The sequence below is a fragment of the Pundamilia nyererei genome, unplaced genomic scaffold (assembly GCF_000239375.1).
Source record: "Pundamilia nyererei isolate P.nyererei 1_Seehausen unplaced genomic scaffold, PunNye1.0 scaffold00058, whole genome shotgun sequence".
Classification (NCBI taxonomy): domain Eukaryota; kingdom Metazoa; phylum Chordata; class Actinopteri; order Cichliformes; family Cichlidae; genus Pundamilia; species Pundamilia nyererei.
This window is the reverse complement of record NW_005187459.1, coordinates 359105-371645: the sequence shown is the minus strand read 5'-3', so window position 1 is coordinate 371645 and position 12541 is coordinate 359105. Positions and strand designations below refer to the sequence as shown.

Below are 12541 nucleotides of genomic sequence, written 5' to 3'. Positions count from 1 at the left end.
TGTGTAGTGCATATATAAAAAAAGTAGAATTAGAATCGCTTAAAGTGTTCGTTGGCTTTGCAGCTGTTTCTTTCTAATTTCTCTGTATGACAAAGCGTAGAAGTTTGTACACAATATAAATAATCCAGTTATTGCTTGTTTCATGGATACAGGATACTCACTGGTATCTAGAAATATTTTATGCATGAACAGCAGCTTTGTTCTTCAGCCAGACATGTTGGACTAGAGAATCAAAGTCACTTCAAATCTGGGCTGACACCATATTGGAATCAAGGTAACGCTGTAATTATCTTCTTGCCTGTGTCGCCTTCAGCTTGTTTGATTCATTCGCCTGTCTGACAAACAGAAAACCACTCAGAGCTGGAAATGCCAGCCTGTCAGAGCCCTCGTTTTTCACAGCAGAGTTTGATTCCCAGAGGCATTCAGATTATTTAAGATTGCTTTTACTTTTTTTATTTTTTGGTTATAGCTAAATCACATAATCTTGTGAACATGCCTGTATCAGAAAATGGAGATGGTACTGTCTCCATTCCTGATAAACCTTATTTGATTTTATTTAACAAATGTGAGGTTAAAAAAAATCAAGAGCCCATAACTTTAACATAATCTGCAGTTTCCTAGCAACGAGGGAGGTGTAGGTTTTGCCCCAATCCTAACCCAACAAAGAAGAAAAACCACCACAACTTTAAAGTCAACACTGCACTAAATGAATGTTTGTTAAAAAACACAACAAGCACACACACATGACCAGACTGCCTTATTTTTTTATTTAGTTATTGATACAAAGTTTTAAAAGTCATATTTGGGTATGGAGCCAATAAGATTATCATATATCTGTTTATTATCAGATGATAGGTTTTCAGTTCTGGAAAGCCATCCCCCAGAATCCCCATCAGCCAACCGAACGTCTGATATTTTTCTGTCATTTTTATCTGTAGTTTCTCTCTTTCCTCAGCTATGCTGTGATAGCTTACGGCTGTGCAGAGTGTCCCAAGCTGAGCTGTGGCCGTGAGGGATGTGACACAGAGTTCTGCTACCACTGTCGGCAGCTGTGGCACCCCAACCAGACGTGCGACCAGGCCCGGCGTCAGCGAGCCCGCCACACCTCAGGCGGCAACGATGCCTCTACACTGTACGTCTTCAATGAAGAACCTGGAGGAGGTGAGACAGGAGCCATGTGATTAAATGAAGCTACGAGTCGTTTGTGGGCCTCTTTGCTCTAAACAACCACTTGAAAAAGTCTGCCTGGTTTTGCCACGAGTACTTCCAGGCCTGTATGGTTTTCAGGTCTGTTAGACAGATAGTATGGGCTCAAAATGTGGTCATAAATATTTTGTACTTGTCTATCTGTCTAACAGATAAGTTTCTTATCTACAGACTGAAATCCTGTCATGGTTATACTGTAATTTCTTCCATAATTTCCATCAAATTTGGCAGCGCCAGTAACTTACGGTAACATTGCAACATTTCATTTTGGGAAAAGTTACGTCACTTTTGGTTCACATCCTGGTATATTATAGAAACAAGTGTTTTTTGGAGGGTGGTGAGCTTTTACAGGACCCCATGCAGTCAGGTGAAAAAATAAGTACATACCATGATGTAGCTTGTAGAAATAACTTTAGCTAACTTGAAAACGAAACAGTTTTCCATTTAGTTTTATGATTCTTGTAGAAGTCGTGGAGGAATTTTGACCCACTTTTCTTTAAATGTTACTTCAGTTCATTGAGCATTTTTTATTTTTTATGCACAACTCTCTTAAAGTCCTGCCACAGTCACTCAGGTTGAGGTCTTTAGTGGGCCATCGTAACACCTTGATTCTTTACTTTTTCGGCCATCCTGTTGTAGATTTGCTGCCGTTGTTGGGATCATTGTTCAGTTGCATGATCCAATTTTAGCCAAGCTTTAGCTGTCAGACAGAGGGCCTCACATTTGATTCTGTTATATTTTAGAATACAGAGGAGTTTATAATTGACTTAATAACTGCTGCCAAGGTCCTTTGGCTATAAAACAAGCCCAAATCATCACGCCTCCACCACCGTGCTTGACAGCTGGTATGAGGTGTTTGTGTAGATGGACTATTTTGGACTGTGCATTATTAGTAAACGTATTCTCCACTTTAGTCTCATCTTTCCAACTATATTTTTCTGAACAAAATAGAGCATGTCTACAAAACATTTAACTGTTCCTCTACGATGACATATAGATATTGCTTGTTAAGTGTGTAGTAGCTGAAGTATTTCCTCCGTTGCAGATGCAGAGGAAATCAAAGCATGCCCTCGCTGTGGTGCCTACATCATGAAGACCAATGATGGCAGCTGTAACCGTATGAACTGCACTGTGTGTGCCTGTCAGTTCTGCTGGCTGTGTATGCAGGAGATTACTGACGTGCACTACCTCAGGTATGCTGTTCATGCTGAACTCACAAGAACAAGAAAACTAACAGCCAGAAGTCCTATTAAATGCTTACTCTAATGTCAAGGTTGGCTGTGTAGCAGGCAGGAGTAGGACCCAAACTCAGGACTCGGAAACATGACGGGTAAACCAAAAGCAGTTTTGTTCAACTTAAACTTAGTGCAAAAATAATGCAAGTCAGAAAACAAGGAAAACAGGAAAACTACATTTATGAATGCTCAGGGAACTCACTGCAAGAGACAACACAACCATGAAGGAGGACACAACAAAAGGCAAAGGGGAAAATGAGACAATATGTACACAGAGGGTAACGAGGGAACAGGTGGCAGGTGGGAGGGCTGCTGAAACCACTTGGATAATTAGACAGGGGAAGTAGAACTGAATAGAAAGCCCAAGAGACAAGATGTCATCAAAATAAAACAGGAAATGACTAACACTGACCTGGACTAAGACGTGTGAACTTGACACAGACAGAAAGCAAAGCAGGGAGACAACTTGGACTAAACACAGGGGATGCCCAGGACAAAACACAAAGACGAGGCTCGGAAGTAACATAATGAAACAAGAAACCAACAAATAGAAACTGTAGAAAGCAAAACTCAGGAGCAAAAGGACATACTGAACTCAGAACAAAATAATCCAGAGTATGAACTTAAACCAAAGACAGAACCATGAAAAACAAACTCAAAACGCTGGGACGAAAAAGCAGGACCTTGACTCTAGAGCTGTAAGCCTAAGAAGCCTGATGATGATATTTTCTATTAGAAAAAATGCTGAACATCGCCCGGTTTGAATTTCTTAGGCTTAGTTATAAGCAGCTGGTCAGACAAAAGCAACCGTCATCGGTTTTGGTAGCTGTAAAATGTTTGAGGGGGATATTCAATCGCACAAGTTCATCCTAAAAACAGTCGACTTCAGTGCATCACAACTGCTAATGCATCAACAATGCAGTAGCTAGTCAGAGATAAAAACCGTGCCAGTCAGGGAAGCATGCCCGTATTTCATAATTTAGAAGCTGCACTAGTTTAAATGGTTCATCTCAGCTTTCATTTGTTTTCACATTCTTGGAAGGGAGTCACTGCTGACTTGACATCAGTTATTCACCTCCAGTGTTTCTCCTTCCATACTCCTAAATCAGCACAATGTGTAAGTCGAGCTAAGACTGTGTTTCTCAAGCTCTTATTTGTTTGTGTTTCTATATAAATAATCTTCATTAATCTTAATTTCAATGCATATTTCAATGCATATTTAATGAAAGTATTTTTTTTTTTGTCATGTGAAACCAACTATTTCCGATTACCTTGTTTAATTTAATTTTGTCTTCCTTTCCCCGCTTCCTTTGTTCTCTCCTCTCCCTTCAGTCTTTTCTGGCTTTCATATAAAAAATTACAGTAGATGTTGTACAGAATGGCAAAGCTTTTAAAGTCTCACAGCGAGTTCAGAATAACGCAGCCATAATCTCTTACCATAATTTCCCCCACTCATGCTTTAAAAATCCCCAAAGTGGCCTAAATGCATACTTTGAGAAAAACATAGCCCTTGGCTGCTATTTGTGTTCTTTATAAAAGTTATTTTTCCGCTTGATTAAAATCAGACAGCACTCATCACATTGTATTGCTCTTCTAGACAGTTAAATGTTACACCACAGCGTCAAAGGCTGGTAGCAGATTAAGGTAACACTGAAGGCAAAATAGACTTTTTTAGCCAGTCATATTTTAAGTAAGAGACTAGCTATTGCTGATAAACCAATCCAGGCAGCTTTGTTTTACTGATTTCTCAAACGTAAATGGTTAAATATGATAAATGAGTATTTGAATAAATTATAAGTAGTAAATGATTGCACTTCAGGAAATGAAAGCAGGACTATAATAAGGAATGCATATCAAAAATGGTTTATATGACATCAGACGTACATGATGATGCTTTGTTGGTTATAGCAAATGATTATGAGGGCATTTATTTGAAGTCTTAAAATAAAGTACCGCTCATTTTGACAGGAATTTAATTTGTTTTTGCACATCAAAAGGGAGTTACTGTAAGGGATCGCCAAGTCTGCAGGTAATGTCTGTACCAAATCTTTTGTTGTTTTACAGTAACTGATCTCTCCTGATGTGTCTGCTTTGTCTCTCAGTCCCTCAGGATGTACATTCTGGGGGAAGAAGCCATGGTCTCAAACCCGCAAGGTACTGTGGCAGGTGGGCATGTTGCTCGGAGCACCTGTGGTCATCTCCCTTATAGCAGGCATCGCCATCCCAGTCATCATTGTGGGGATACCAATCTACATGGGCCGCAAGGTCAGTAAAGCCCATGTCACACTGTGTAACTTGTTAACTTTGTGCTGTATATTAATGTATTGTTTTATGCTGTTTATAGCAATAAGATGTCTGCTTACCCTACACTTCACATGTGACTAGTAGATCAAAGCTTACCTTACCTTAGAAACTAAAAACATGTCCTAGGGAAATTAAGCTGCAAATGAAATCCCCTTAGATATGATTAGTTTTCTTTTTGTCAGAGCCATGGTGTGTCTTATAAAGTCTTCACAGGCATGCTGCAGTGTGTGTGTGTGTGTGTGTTATTGGGCATGAGTAAGTGGCTGCAGAGATAGAAAATGAAAACTCGGAGCACTTTGAATTTCAGTAATGTGATTTGTGCTCTGTTTATTACCTTTCAGGTCCATGGTCGTTGTAAGAAAAACAATATCTCAGGAAGTAAGCACTACTTGACTGTGGCAAGTGGGGTGATGATGTCAGTGTTTGTGTCGCCGGTCATAGCAGCTGTCACTGTGGGTAAGGAACATATAATAGTAATGTTACATTTTTTATCCTGCAAACCAGAGAGAAAATTCAAAGGGCAAAATATTGTTGTTGTTGATCTTGTGTTATAAAGAATGAATTTCAGTAAAAAAAAAAAAATGGATAAAACTGCAGAAAATGTATCCCCTTTGGAGCTCTAAGATGCTAAAAATGATAATTCGACAGATCTTTCTCTTTCGGTATAATAAGATGTAGTTTTGTCAGAGTTTTTCTAGGGCGATGCTCAGAAAGTCACTTTTGAAAAGTTGACTAGCACACAGCTCTTTCTGGGCCATCTTGGATAGTTTCCTCAGTGATCAGAGTGAGAACTGTAGGAGCGAACCCTCATCTTTTACCATGCAATAAACTCAATTTAAAACGTAAAATGAAAGGAATAAGTAAACCTTTTGTAAAATACATTCAGTCCATTCAAAAACTGAGCGTGCCATATGATTTAGTAACTTGTGGAAACATCTTTGCCAGTCGCAAATTCAAGTAAACGCTTTCTGTATGACTGTATCAGTCTTTCACATCATTGTGGAGGAATTTTGGCCCACTCTTCTTTACGGTGTTGCTTCAGTTCATTGAAGTTTGCTGGCACTTGTTTATGCACAGCTTACTTAAGGTACTGTCACAGTATTTCACTCAGGCTGAGGTCTGGACTTTGTGCCACTTCAACATCTGATTCTTTTCTTTTTTGGGCATCCTGTATTAGAGTTGCTGCTCTGCTTGGGATCATTGTCCAGTTGCATGATTCAATTTTAGCCAAGCTTTAGCTGCCACATTTGACTCTAGAGTGCTTTGGCTCTAGTGGAGTTCATGGTTGACTCAGCGACTGAAAGATGCCCGGGTCCTCTGGCTATAAAACAAGCCCGAGTCATCACGCTTCCACCACCGTGCTTAACAGTTGCTATGAGGTGTTTATGTTGATTTGCTTAATGCTGTGTTTAGTTTTCCCAAGCATGCTGCTGTGGATTATGACCAAGCATCTCCACTTTGGTCTTATGTGCTCTTATGTTCTTTTTAGAAAGATGTTTAGAAAGACTTTCTCCCAGTAACCCTACCTAATAAGCCACATGTTTCAGTCTTTTTCTTATATTTACATGTTTTCTAGTCTTTTCTTACTAGTCTTTTCTTTTTTTTACTTGTACGGTCATGTGCATTAACATTTACAAACCTGAGGTGTAGCTCTTGTTTTTTTGGGGTTTTTTTTTCACTTTTCCTAAGCATTGCACAGCCTGATCTTTGGTTGAATTTGGTGGGGTGTTCACTCCTGGGAAGGTTGTATCATTGTGGTAACATACAACTGAATGCTTCAGACCAGCAAACTGCCAAAACTTCTGCTTTTACAGAGGTGGTAAGTGTGTTCGACTAGCAGCACCCAGCTACTACGTTCCCTGTTATTTTTTATAAAAAGCATCAAGGATGTACTTGATGCGAGTTAGAGCATAGAGTGCTGTGAAAACTTTCTTTTTTACATGACTGTATTTTTGCTTTCACCCTGAAAGTTTGATGATGGACTGATACTGATGCCTTTTCTGTTAGCTCACACTGATATGTCTGACCTAACAGCAGCTCTAAAACATCCTGCTAAACAAAAAGAACATCCCCAAAAATCATAAATCTATTTGTTTTCTAAACTCATCCTTGACTTTTAATTAATAAGGCTGCATGTGTTACCTCTATGCAGTATTGTACAGTTTATTTTATATATATAACTATATAACTCAGCAAGACAGTGAAGAATTTTTCCTAACCTGCTGTATTTCTTCCATAAATTCTACAGATCTGAATATGCAGCCAAGCAGTCTGCATAGGGTTTAGTGCCAGCCATACAAATATCCACAAGCCAGGCTTCTGTATACAAACATACCACTTTATTTCATTGCTCCACACACACACACAGTGCAAAGTAGCATTTCAGTGACTCATGCTACTTTAGGTAACAGTCCCAGCCGTGACAGAAATTCGTAAGACTTCAGTAGCGTCTTATCTTTCCCCTGCAGTGTCACAGCCATAACTGTACCCCACTCTGACTGGTCCTCGCTTGCCGCACACAAACTCAAAGACACATTTAGCCGCATTGTACTCATCACCTTACCTCCTACCCCTGCATGTACTACTGTGCTTGCATACTGTGCAGTTTCTTTAGCCATTTTTACTTCATTTTTTACTTCATTCCACCATGTGTTTTGTCGAACATCTTCTATTTTGTGCTCTCACTGCCCTCCAACTGTTGTTTTGTTTCTCATATTTGAGTCAAAGCACTCTGTTTTTTTTTGTGTGTGTCTCTCTTGGACACAGACGCACACTGTCTTTCGCTTTCACTCCTCTCCCTGTGTGATCTGTTTGGCTGGCAGGTTCATCCTCTTGCCCTGGTTTCACCCTCTTGCTGAGTCAATAGCGCCCCAGTGTTCCCGCTGTGTTAATGATGTCCCTTTGTTTGGCTGGCACTCTTCTTTGTGTTCTCAAACTCCTGTCTCAATCACAGGTTGCATAATTGCACAGCATAGGGAGGCTGCTGGTCATCAAGCTTGGGCTTTATTCAAAGCACTTTTGTGAAGGTTACGAAGGACAATCGAAAGAAGTACAGCTCGTTAAATAAAATTTGACTTTCCCAGCGCAGCTGTGCCCTGCAACATTCTAATTTTGCTCTGCTATTATGATGAGTCGATCCATAAGAGTGACTAATGATCTATTTTTGTGAAAACTGTCTTATTGTATCCTGACAGGGTATGTACTGCACATTTTTAGAGCTTCTAAGGAAACATTTGTGTTCATCTCTACATTCACAAATGTAACAAAGAAGACACTTTTTGTTTAGGTGTCTACTGCGCAATTGTCCGCACCATAATCAGTTCATATTAATAACAGTAATTAACCAGGAAACACATTTCACCTCTCTTTCTAATTATTTGCCTCCTATAATAAATACTACATACAGCATAAAATCCTATATATAAATGATGATCATGATCAAAAGGACGAAATAGGAAAGTTAAAAAAAAGTTTGTTATTGCTAAAATAGAGCAAAACACAGCTTCTTACAAACAGCACATAAAATAGATGACTAAAGGAAGATCCAGTTGCCTGGATGTCTGCAACTAAAATTATTTTTAGAAAAGCTTGGAAGGAAACCAATGTTACTCACTTAAAGAACATAATAATTATGAGGATATAATTTCAGAGAAAATGAGTTTTTCTTCCTTTTATAGGTCCACTCTATATGCCTAATTTTTTCCAGTTACTTGGGGCTAAAACGCCTTAAAAAAAACAAGCCTGTGTCTATAAATGCCTGGCAGCTTGAATGTGTCCAGTCCAGGGTAAAGCGGGAAAGGCTCCCCCTTGTGTTTGTTTTGTGTTGTTGTTGTGATAATAATAATAATGATAATGATAAAAAGACAATAACTGAAGTCCTTAAAGGGGCACTTTGTGTAAAAATGATTGAGAATGCATCATGTCTTGATGCATTCTCAATCATCCAAGTGACTTCTTCAGTCTCAGCTGACTGCAGGTTTCCCCAATCTTATAAACAGTACATTTACATAATGACTGAAACCATCCCACTGAAGGAACAATGAGCTGGGAGGTCAAATGTACTGTTTATAAGATTTGGGGAAACCTGCAGTCAGCTGAGGCTGAAGAAGTCACTTGGATGAGTGACGAAACGTTTCTCCCACTGCAAACACTACGTCCAGATGAACTGAATCAACCTTTGGAGGTCGATCATATCATCATATTTTGATTTCAAATGCACTACCGTAGCGCACAGAGGCAAGACAATGCTCAAAAACCCTTACGGGCCTATCTGTAATCCAGTGCTTCACCATTACAAAGACATTTCGGTTATATGATTATTAACATTAAGCACAAAGTCCAGAAAAGTCATTATGAAAAATATGTTAAGAACGAGGTCTTTACTCTTTGCTGTTTTCTTTCAGGTGTGGGTGTACCGCTAATGCTGACTTATGTCTATGGGGTCGTTCCCATGTCACTCTGTAGGAACGGTTGGTGTCGACCGCAGAGTGAGCCCCCTGAAACACACAAAATCCAGCTGGAAGACTTAGCCAACTGTGAGTATCAATAATTTAATCAGTCTATAGTTCAAGTTAGGGATACTGTCTGACCGTATGAGTAGTCGGTTATGATTTGTGCCCCGAATTTTGACCCGATCTGATGAAGTTTCAACTTCTCTTATAGATCTTCTATTCTCTCATGTAGTCAGTGATCACTGGACGGGTCAGAACAACCCAGCACTCAACAACACCAGCGTCCAAGAAGTTCGAGTCAGTGTACAGGAAGTAGGCGACCTCCCAAGTACGAGCACCACACCGCCAGAGCCAGATAGATATGCCGGATTGGATGAAGCCACAAAACGCCATGGATACACCCAGCAGGACAGCCAGTCTGACTGCAAGGTGGTTATTGTGCCTGATAACAAGACTGATGAGATGCAAATGATTCCTTTAAGGTAATTATTGCCTTTACAATTTCCTCAGATGTTTACATGTTTTTACACAGGACTTTAATATTTGAAAGCAACCATTTATAGTTTCTCCTGCTTTAATGCCTATACTTAAGCTCAATGACTTGTTTGTCCAATGACTGATGCATTAATGTTTATATAAAATAACTTGCCACTTGCACAGTATTGTGTGTAAAGGTTTTAGGTATGTTCTCGCAATTAAATTAAAGATATCTTGTGGAAATTTTCTTTTAAGCAAACAAAAGTTATTCAGAGTTAATCAAGAAAATCTTTGGCTTGAAGTCACTGCCATCTGAGATGCGAGTGGAAGAGTGGAACATATCAAAAAAACAGAGTCCTCCTCGCTACGGAGCTGTCATTTTAAAGTAATGTCACTGGCGCAGCTGCGTCATCTGTTTTGTTACAGCAGCCGGCCGCTGCATTTTATTATCTTTGTTAGATGAGCATAAAAGTTTTCATGGCATCATTGATTTAAACTTGAAAAATGATGGAGTGCTAGCCTTTATTTACACTGACAGATGGGAGACACGGCGGGAACAAATCAGAGATGACGAGATGCGGGAAGTTGAGCTCGACACAAGACACAGAGAACAAAACAGGAATTAAACAGGAGGAGAGACAGAACAGGACCGGATAATGAGATTAACTTGCAGACAGACAAGGCTAACACAAAGATGAGACAGAGGGAACAGGACAGGAATGCTAAAGGGAACTAATAAACCTAAAATCATCGATACTAAGAAGTAGAGGCAAAAATAACAAAACAATAGGGAACCAAAACCAGGGATCAAAATAACTTGTAAGACCAAGAAATTACAAAAACACTATTAACATAAACCACTTTAAAAATCCAAAAAGAATAAAGAACTGACAAAACTCTAAACTCTGGGTCAACACTCCATGGATCTTGACACCAGAATAGCTGTGTATATACATTTTTTGTTAGTCTTACAAACATATATTTGCTAAGTCTGACTTTCCCCGTGGTCCTTATAGTCTGACTTCCTTAGAGGATACACCCTGTCTCCTCACTCCTCCCTCTTTGAGAGACCCTTTTAGGTATTCAGACTTCCTTTAACATGCTTAGATTCATTTTCACGTCAGCGGCAGGTGGATGGAGTAGAGAGGAGGTGAGGAGGCACAAAACAGAAAAATGAAAAGCACCCATCTCTGTTTATTTGCAAGCAGTCCTCTTCTGCAGCGGAGGCTGGGCCATTGCTGCATTTGTTGGTGCATTACCACCACTTGTTAGTCAGTGGGATAAAGCAGCTGTTACATATTGCTATTAGAGTTCAGGAGATACACCTTAAAGTTAATGGAGCAGTAACCAAATAGACAAATGCACACACAACTGAAGCAAACCACCACAGTATTCTGTATATCAGTCTTTGCTTTTAAAACAGTACTTGTGCAAGTACTTGCTTGTATTTCTTGTAAATGCATTTCTAGACTGATTCGATAATGTTTGGTCAGGACTCTGTGTGCCACTATGTCTCATCACCAATGACAGCTCTTTATGACTTGCTCTGTGAGCTTGATGTCTTCTGCTGAATAATGATTTTTGGATCGACTGGAGTGCACTATGGAATGGCAATATTTTTGGACGGTACTGTATAATGACTCCACTGTGTTTCTTCATTGTGACCGCAGGGAAAGAACGAATATTGAGGTTCGCGTTGAAATTGAGACCCACCCCAGGGGCGCCCGCCAGTCCAGCCTAAGTAGCATCCTGTCTAGCCGCAGCTTGTCAACGGAGTCACTGGGACAGCCGCAGCCCCAGTCCCAAGACTACCCGTGTGCCTCAGAACGAGAAGAGAGACGAGAGGGGGGAGAAGGAAGAGGAGGAGGAGAGGAGCAGGAAGGACGAGAGAAACCAGGAGGGGAAACGGGAGAAGACGAAGGGACGGTTTTCCCAGTCTTTGAAACGGACGGTGTATGAGGTTCTTCAATGCAGGTGTTGTGCTTGGTTGAAGATTTCGTCAGGTTTTATGGATGTACACTAATCCATCACCTGACATTGGATTGACCTGAGAATAGTTGGCAAAGGTCACCGTCTGCTTCCAAGATGGGCCCTCCAACCAGATGCCTTGTAGCTGCACCCTCTGAGGAAGATGCGGGTTTAGAAATAAAGATGAGAGTGTGTGTTTGAGTGTGTGTATGAGACAAAAAGCATGAGGCTATGATATTTTAAAAAACCCAGGAGGGCTATATACTGTAAAGCAGACAGGAGAGCATGTTAGCCGACTAGTCCAGTCTGTTTTTTTTTCTATGTTGTCCTTTCTAAAAGAAACTACCTTTCTCTCCCTCTCATTTAAGTCTATTTCATGCAGTCCTCCCCTTCATCTGGCTCTGCTCTTTCAGCGATCTTGCCTTCCTCACCCTTTACAAATTCAGAGACCACCAGAAGCATGAATTGTTTTATGGGGGACTAAGACTCTAACAAATGTCCTGTCAGTGACTTGATGTAAACATTTTCCCAAAACATGCTGCAAAACAGGAGGATTTTTTCTTTTGTTTTAATCTAAATGGGTATTTCAAGCATCTTATGATGCAGTGTTCACACATGAATTGGGCAACCTTAAACAGATGATGCATGCTGCACTGTTCGATTACGCTTCTGTCAAAGAAGTCTAGTGGAAGATTAAATTTGAAACTAAAGCCTCGAACTGCTATTTTTTATTGGATTCAGGGGTGCTCTGTGACAATGTGCCAGTGACTAGAGGGCTTCTAAATACCAAGAATTACGATTTATCACAGATCCAGTCTTCCATGAAAACAGGTGGAGGCGGGGTCGGAGGTTTTTCTTTTGCATTGTTTCAGTGCAGCTTTCAGCTTTCAAGAAGCTGTT

At 40.1% G+C, this 12541-nt stretch overlaps 1 protein-coding gene across 2 annotated transcripts in view; it reads left to right on the top strand.

Annotated features, from left to right (window-relative positions):
• Positions 1–12541, top strand: part of LOC102199561 (E3 ubiquitin-protein ligase RNF19B) — a 24809-nt gene extending 12268 nt beyond the window's left edge. Inside the window, exons 4-10 of one of the 2 annotated variants that reach the window (XM_005734337.2) lie at positions 956–1161; positions 2252–2399; positions 4544–4706; positions 5087–5201; positions 9149–9280; positions 9429–9678; positions 11344–12541. In XM_005734337.2, the coding sequence (XP_005734394.1) occupies positions 956–1161; positions 2252–2399; positions 4544–4706; positions 5087–5201; positions 9149–9280; positions 9429–9678; positions 11344–11632 (1303 nt within the window). In that variant the 3' untranslated portion in view covers positions 11633–12541. Of the gene's footprint in view, positions 1–955; positions 1162–2251; positions 2400–4543; positions 4707–5086; positions 5202–9148; positions 9281–9407; positions 9679–11343 lie in introns of both variants that reach the window. The other variant, XM_005734336.2, reaches the window with a different exon arrangement.